The sequence below is a fragment of the Oncorhynchus gorbuscha genome, linkage group LG23, assembly GCF_021184085.1.
Source record: "Oncorhynchus gorbuscha isolate QuinsamMale2020 ecotype Even-year linkage group LG23, OgorEven_v1.0, whole genome shotgun sequence".
Classification (NCBI taxonomy): domain Eukaryota; kingdom Metazoa; phylum Chordata; class Actinopteri; order Salmoniformes; family Salmonidae; genus Oncorhynchus; species Oncorhynchus gorbuscha.
The window spans coordinates 64,786,277-64,794,599 of record NC_060195.1 but is presented as its reverse complement, the minus strand read 5'-3'; the positions used below and the strand labels follow the sequence as shown (position 1 = coordinate 64,794,599).

At 45.7% G+C, this 8,323-nt stretch overlaps 1 protein-coding gene across 1 annotated transcript; it reads left to right on the top strand.

Annotated features, from left to right (window-relative positions):
* Positions 1-676: 676 nt before the first annotated feature.
* On the top strand, positions 677-7,847 carry LOC124011157 (sodium/myo-inositol cotransporter-like). Its single transcript, XM_046324230.1, has 2 exons — positions 677-1,008; positions 4,586-7,847. Exon 2 carries the CDS (start codon positions 4,835-4,837, stop codon positions 6,947-6,949), a length of 2,115 nt encoding a protein of 704 aa, XP_046180186.1. The 5' UTR covers positions 677-1,008; positions 4,586-4,834; the 3' UTR covers positions 6,950-7,847.
* Positions 7,848-8,323: the final 476 nt, after the last annotated feature.

The window sequence follows — 8,323 nt, the reverse complement described above, 5'->3', positions numbered from 1 at the left end:
GGGCCAGCAACTGAAACTGTCACGGTTCAAAATCCTGAGCCAACTAGGTGAAGAATCTGTTGATGTGCCTTTGAGCATGGCACTTAACCCTAATTGATCCTGTAAGTCGTTCTGGATAAGAGTGTCGTCTAAATGAACCACTACTTCAAAGTCTCAGAGCAAGTGACGTCACCGATTGAAACGCTATTTAGCGTGAACACCGCTAACTAGCTAGCCATTTCACATCCGTTACATTTGCCAAAGATGTTGCACCCCTGGAGTGTGCACATGACCTCCAGAACACAAACACACTTCCAAGTCATATAGACGTATAAGGAAGTGCTTGCAGAACTTTTCATCAAATCAACGTTAAGTCTAGTAAACGGTTTAGAATATGTTATAGCGGGTGCAGCAAAATGCTATGTTAAATCCTGACCTTGCAGTAAATTATCTATATATACCTGAAAAGGAATCAAGAAATATCGGAATGAGCTATTGGCTAGCGCGCACGTCCCAATACACAATCGGTTGCAAGACCATCAGTAGAGTTGAAAATTCAATGGAAACCTAATTAAATGGGTTTTTTTATTACGGAAATTTGATTTTTTTTTCTTTAAATTATTAAAAAATTCTTCCCCCCACTGTCTTGTATCATCGCTACAACTCCCGTACCGGCTCGGGAGAGACCCGAAACACAAGCCGCTTCTTAACACAGCGCGCATCCAACCTGGAAGCCAGCCGCACCAATGTCATTTTGATAGAAACATTTGATGGGGCAATACCAATTGGATGGAAACCGACTAATAATTTCGTCACCAATTATGCTAAAACTTGAGGCTAGAGCGTGCATCCACGCCATAGGCAAAGATGGGGGGCGTGTTCATAGAAATGGCACTATGCTGTCAAACCAAAATTGGAACGCAACCTGTGAAAAAATGTTGCACCTAATCTACCTGCCTAGGAAGGAGCGTGATTGATGCCGCGAGTCCGGTGTTGGAGAGAATAGTCAGAGAAGGGCTGCTGGAAATGGTAAGTACAAGCGTTACAAACGTCATAATTAAATGTATGGAGTCAGGCTGAAGAAACATCCTAAACAGTGGTGCGTTTGTCACGTGGAAAGTGACAGGTTCGAGGTCTTAGTTGAGCAGGCAGCGTGAAGTAAGAGGCAGACAAAAATGACTAACAATTATTTTGTAAGGCATGCTTTTCTATCAGTTCCAGCACATTCTCAGTACCGGCACATTCTCAATTTGGTTTCACACTTCAGTTGTGTTCATTTCGATGTCTTTACCGTTACTTTAAAATCAGACGCAAACAAAGGGGCACAGCAAACCCATCAGGTAGGTGTCCAACATCTAGATTTAGTCAGTATTGCAAACCTCGCAGCAGTCTCCATTTGTACTCTCACCAAACACATCAGCCTGTCATAATAAGCTTTCAGCGAACAATGATCCACCATGCCTCGGGACAGCGTCACTTCCTGTGGGCAGCTGCCTGGAAAAAAAGTTTTAAATACTATCATTTAGCTCATGACCAGGCAATTAACCAAAAGAAAATGCTACTCAGATTAAACATGCCAATAAGTCACAGGTGACATTCTCACATTCTTAAAATGAGCCTTTCCTTGCACTTAATATTGAAACTCTGCAAAAGTACATGTGCAATAATAGGTTTTACACACGGGTTAGAACACACAAATTGCACTCAAAGATAAACTCCCTGAAACTCGAACTATACAACAAAGTCCCCACGGAAAAATAGACTCCAATACCTGCTAGCAACTCTACCACACAGTGTCCTGAGGCAGCCAGGGCTCCCATAGTGGTGTTGACCTGCCCTATTGCTGGCACATTGCCCTCCGCTCACCAGGCCACACACCTCCAACCAGTTCCATTTAGCCTTCACCCACAAGGCACCTTGACATTCCCCAGGCCAGTTAGTGTCTCTCAGACCAGAAGGGGAGAGACTGGCTTCCTCACCTGCGCCCAGAACCACCCATGGGAGAGACCGCAAAACCTAGGAGGGCACAAAGAAACACTAGACTATGAAACTAAAATGTTCCCTGCTCCACAACTGCCCACTCGGTGGCTCAGACTCAGCTGATGCTACACCAAATGTCACAAGGTGGAAAGTGACACATTCACCTGAAAAATGAGTTGAAACCTATTAGTTCACCTTAAACCTGTTAGTCTAGGGACCACTTCTCGATTGTGTGCTAGTGAACCTCACTTTACGCATGGAATTTCCACTGTTCTAATGGAGTGTTCCAGTGTCTAGGGACCTTGGTGCACTTCATTCATACATGGCCAGAGTACCTTCTTCCATATGTTTGCGGAGTCTCTCACAGGCCTTTTGGCAAACACAAATAAGTTTGCTTATTTTTTTGAAAGCAATGTATTTTTTCTGGAGTCCAATGTTTATGGAATGTGTCATTTAGACTATTGTTAGGTTCTAAATTGACCTAGTAAAACTCACAGACAATTAGTAAAGAGTAAACCACCCACTGGGTCAATACAGCTGCATAAGACAAAGACATGCTTCCACCAGTGGTAGTATATAAATCCCAATTTGGGTGACGTCCTCCTTCTCTCTCAACATTACATCTTTATTGCTAGGCAGGAAATTAAGTGATGTGGGCAATAAACTGTTCCTTCTCCCTTAATGTGATCTGAGCTGACCTCGGCCCCCTTCCTCATTAAACCACATCTCACCACCCTTATCAGTGCCTGCCACATGTGATTGCCCTTCCCTTACTCAGTACATTCCAAGCTTAATTGCCTCCACCATATTCATTCCTCCTACAGATAACCATTAACTTCTGATGTAGAACCTAGACTATAGCACTATTCCAAGTTTAGGAGTCAGAACCCAGAACCATCACTATTAAACACTTAAAACTATGTTTCAAGTGAGAATTAGGCAGGTCTGATGCAGAAAAAGAAAGGAAATTCTAGCCTACTTCCCCCATTTTAAAAAGTAGTGTAGTTTCAGTAGTTAGCTACACCGTTACATAGCACAAAAGTAATTAACTACTGAAAACCCTACCAGCATTTGAGTTAAGTTCAACTACCACTACGCTCCTGCAAAATGTAGTTTAAATTACTATATAGTAAATGTAGTTCAATTACTAGTAGGACTACGTGTAGTTTACTACTCCTCAACACTGCTAATCAATCATATATTCTGTCTATCATAATTCTGGAATCACCAGATAAAGCCAGAGAGAAAGATGAACCTTAGTGACACTTTTGTAAAGTTTGGATCAGAATTAGTGATTGTTCAAAAATGTCCTTAACTTATTCATCGTTACTGTCTGTCAAGTCTTTCGCTTGGGGTTATCCTCCAATTTGAATGTGGTGTGGTAGCCCTGCGACACTTTGCCTGGACACATTTAGAATGAATGTCAGTAACAGACACATCCCTATGTCCCATAGCCCTGCGAGGCTTTGCCTGGACACATTTAGAATGAATGTCAGTAACAGACACATCCCTATGTCCATAGCCCTGCGAGGCTTTGACTGGACACATTTAGAATGAATGTCAGTAACAGACACATCCCTATGTCCATAGCCCTGCGAGGCTTTGCCTGGACACATTTAGAATGAATGTCAGTAACAGACACATCCCTATGTCCATAGCCCTGCGAGGCCTTGCCTGGACACGTTTAGAATGAATGTCAGTAACAGACACATCCCTATGTCCATAGCCCTGCGAGGCTTTGACTGGACACATTTAGAATGAATGTCAGTAACAGACACATCCCTATGTCCCATAGCCCTGCGAGGCTTTGCCTGGACACGTTTAGAATGAATGTCAGTAACAGACACATCCCTATGTCCATAGCCCTGCGAGGCCTTGACTGGACACATTTAGAATGAATGTCAGTAACAGACACATCCCTATGTCCATAGCCCTGCGAGGCCTTGCCTGTCCCATAAACACTGTGTTAGAATCACACACACCAGAGCTATTGGTTGTGGAAGGAGCACACATTTGGGCGAACAATAACTCCGACACATCCATCCCTTTGTGACATGTATCTCTTCAAAATAACCCAGATGAACAAACGACACCCTATGGAACTTTGACATAAATCTGAGTCAAACCTGACGACCACAAATATGTACACCCATCTGACACGAAGATCCAGCTACTGCATGTTAAAATTGGATGACTGTTTACACAGCTATAAGGGGAGTTGTCGTCAGTTAAACTGAGAAATAAAGCGGGTGGGACAGGTAGGGGTAAGTAGGCATGCACCCATTGAACTGTGCAAAACTCATACAAGACTAGTACTACTATACTGTTAGCTATGTGTTATAGATCAGTGGTTCACAAATGCCTTTTTCACTCTGACCCTTTTATAGCTTGAGGTTTATCAGTGGCCATCCAAGTCAGCGAAACCAATGTTCCTGGCCAGGACCCAGCCACAACTTAATTAAAAGACTTTTGCCACAACTCAAAACCAGTTTATCTTGACCCGCTATTTCTTTGGGGAAACACAGTTTTAGATGTACTGTATATCTTCTTATTTATTTAACCTCTGTTTATTTAAAAAAGGTTTTTCCAACCCTGCTCTGTTGTGTGTTTTTGTGCTCTATTGTAGGAGTGTCGATACAGATGAGCTGCTACCTCCAACCTACAGTATTCCCCGTCAACCCTTAGTGTGCCTTTCTGTGGGAATACCTCACCAAGACCTAAACTGGACCAGACTCACCTGCAACATCCAAGCATTGTGTCTGAGAATCTCTCATAATCAACTGAAAGACTGGAACTTAAATTGAAAGGGTACTGATCACTAAAGCAACCATATCACCTAACTCCTCAGTAACTGTCTTTAGAAGTATTATCCAAGATGGCTCCCACCACCATGGAGGCGGCGGACATCGTTGTTGTGGTAATGTACTTCATACTGGTCCTTGCCATTGGCTTCTTCGCCATGATGAAAGCCAATCGGAGCACTGTGAGCGGTTACTTCCTGGCCGGCCGATCAATGAACTGGGCTATGATTGGTGCCTCTCTGTTCGTCAGCAACATTGGCAGCGAGCATTTCATTGGCCTTGCAGGGTCCGGGGCGGCCAGCGGGTTCGGAGTCGCCGCATGGGAGTTCAATGCCCTCCTGCTCCTCCAGCTCCTGGGCTGGGTTTTCATCCCTGTTTACATCCACTCTGGGGTCTACACAATGCCTGAGTACCTGGCCAAGCGCTTCGGTGGCCGACGGCTCAAGGTCTACTTCGCTGCTCTCTCTCTGCTGCTCTACATCTTCACCAAGCTCTCTGTGGACCTGTACTCTGGAGCGCTCTTCATCCAGGAGTCACTGGGCTGGAACCTCTATCTGTCCATCATCCTCCTCATCACTGTGACCGCGCTGCTGACCGTCACAGGGGGCCTGGTTGCGGTCATCTACACCGACACCCTCCAGGCGTTCCTGATGATTGGCGGCGCGCTATGCCTAACCGCCATTAGCCTGGTAAAAGTGGGTGGCCTGGAAGGGGTGCGGACTAAGTACATGGAAGCCAGACCGAACATCACAGCGATATTAGCATCCTCCAACTTCACCTATATCCCCTCCTGCCATGTGGAGCCCAAGCCCGACTCCCTGCGCATCCTAAGGGGCCCGCTGGACAAGGATCTCCCCTGGCCGGGCTTCCTCCTTGGCCAGACCCCGGCCTCCATCTGGTACTGGTGTGCCGACCAGGTCATCGTCCAGCGGGTGCTAGCCGCACGGAGCATCTCCCACGCTAAAGGCTCCACACTGATGGCCGGCTTCCTCAAGATCCTGCCCATGTTCATCATCGTCATTCCCGGGATGATCTCCCGCATACTGTTTGCAGATGAGCTGGCGTGTATCAGCCCAGAACACTGCATGGAGGTGTGTGGATCCAGGGCCGGGTGTTCTAACATCGCCTACCCCCGCCTGGTGATGTCCGTCATGCCGGTGGGTCTGCGTGGCCTGATGATGGCGGTGATGATCGCAGCGCTCATGAGCGACCTGGACTCCATCTTCAACTCCGCCAGCACCATCTTCACCTTGGACATTTACAAAATGGCGCGGGAGCGGGCGTCGTCGAGGGAGCTGATGGTGGTGGGACGTGTGTTCGTGGTGTTCATGGTGGTTATCAGCATCGCCTGGGTTCCTGTCATCATCGAGATGCAGGGAGGCCAGATATTCTACTACATCCAGGAAGTGTCTGACTACCTGACCCCACCCATCGCTGCCCTATTCCTGCTGGGCGTCCTATGGCGGCGCTGCAATGAGACTGGTGCGTTCTGGGGTGGCATAGTGGGGTTCGCGTTGGGCGCCACGAGACTGGTGCTTGCGTTCATCTACAGAGAGCCCCACTGCGACGAGCCGGACGAGCGGCCGTCTTTTGTCAAGGACGTCCATTTCATGTACGTGGCAGCCGGGCTGTTCTGGATCTCAGGCCTGGTGGCTGTGGTGGTTAGCCTCTGCACCCCTCCACCGAGCATAGAGCAGGTCCGCACCACTACCTTCTGGGGGCTACGCCAAAGAAACACAACCCTAAACATAGAGAGAGACGAGGAGGAGATGAGCAAGCTGAACCCCCAAACTAAGACCCATGCCAATGGGAATGGCTGCATAGACAAGGAGACTACCAAAGACCTCCATAATGGGGTGGAGGCTTTATCCTATATGGAGTCTCCATCTGATCTCCAAAATGGCGGCCACCCGACCTTTTCAAGCACTGAAATGGCGGTAAACCAAGAAAAGCCTTGGGTGGTCTGCTGTGGAGTAGGAGGCGAGAAGGGGAGGTGTGTGAGGGTTCTAGAGTGGTTCTGTGGGTTTAAGGAGGAGCCGGCTAAGACCCGGCCCAGATCAGCCGAGGAGGAAGAGAGACTTTTGCAGGAGATGCTCCAGGAGACCCCCAGAACCAGACTCATCCTCAACATGGGCCTGGTGCTGGTCTGCTCTGTGGGGGTGTTCCTCTTCATCTACTTCTCTCTGTAGGAGGGGATCTCAACCTGTGACATACACAGTATAGTTTATATATAATATGTCTACATGTGACATCTAAAGAAGTGTTTCCTACGCCACCCCAAAAGTTCAAGCCCAGTGAATCAGGTGTGCTTGAGCTGGGCTAGAACAAAAATGTCCAACCTTGGTGGTCCTCCAACATGGACTCGGGGGTAGACGTAACATAGGAAACGGAAATCCAGTATGTAATGTTACATTTCGTATGGTACAGTGCCTTAAAGTATTCACACTGCTCGACTTTTTCAAAATTTTGTTGTTACAAAGTGGGATTAAAATAGATGTAATTGTCATTTTTTGTCAACGATTTACACTACATACTCATTTCAAAGTGGAAAAAAAATTCACAACAAATTAAATGGAAAATAAAACACTAATATCTTCATTAGATAAGTATTCAACCCCCCTGATTCAATACATGTTAGAATTACCTTTGGAAGCAATTCTAGCTTTCTGGGTAAGTCTCGAAGAGCTTTGCAAACCTGGATTGTATAATATTTGCCCATTTATTCTTTCAAAAATTCTTCAAGCTCTGTCAAGTTGGTTGTTGATCATTGCTAAAAAGCCATTTTCAAGTCGATTTTTAAGTCAAAACTGTAACTAGGCCACTCAAACATTCAATATCGTCTTGATAAGTAACTCCAGTGTATATTTGGCCTTGCGTTTTAGGCTATTGTCCTGCTGAAAGGTGGATTTGTCTGTGTGTCTGTTGGAAAGCAGACAACCAGGTTTTCCTTTAAGACTATGTGCTTAGCTCTATTCCCTTTCTTTTAATCCCAAATAAAACTCCCAAGTCCTTGCCGATGACAAACACACATTCATTAATTTAGCAATTTTATCACACCATCGTGCTATCAGACTTCTGATACCAACGCAGGGTGAAGGAAGGGCCACAAAATGTGAACCGCTAGCAAAAATGGTATAGAAAAGTATTTTGTATTTTGACAATCCAAATTACAGTATTTTGAAAATACAAAATACATTGGATTGTAGTTCAGCCAAGTGTAAGTCAAATGACAAAATACTCAGAACTCAAATAAGTATTTTAAATACATCTAACAGAAACTGTCCACCTTTGCCTGTGGTTTCAGGCTGCCACCTACGCTACTCTACCTAACCTAGATATAGAATACATAGAAACCCCCTTATCTAAATGGAATAGTACTGCCTGAATTGGTACTACTTTCTGTGGTAGAGTCAAAAAAGGTGCAAAGGAATGTTACAGTATTAGCCCAAGCACGTTCCTGTTGTCAGACTATTTGCATAATACAAGAAAATGAGTTAATGGTGGTATTGCAGGAAAATACATCCTGTGTGTATTTATCCCCCTCAGCCCACAGTGTCCTGGTG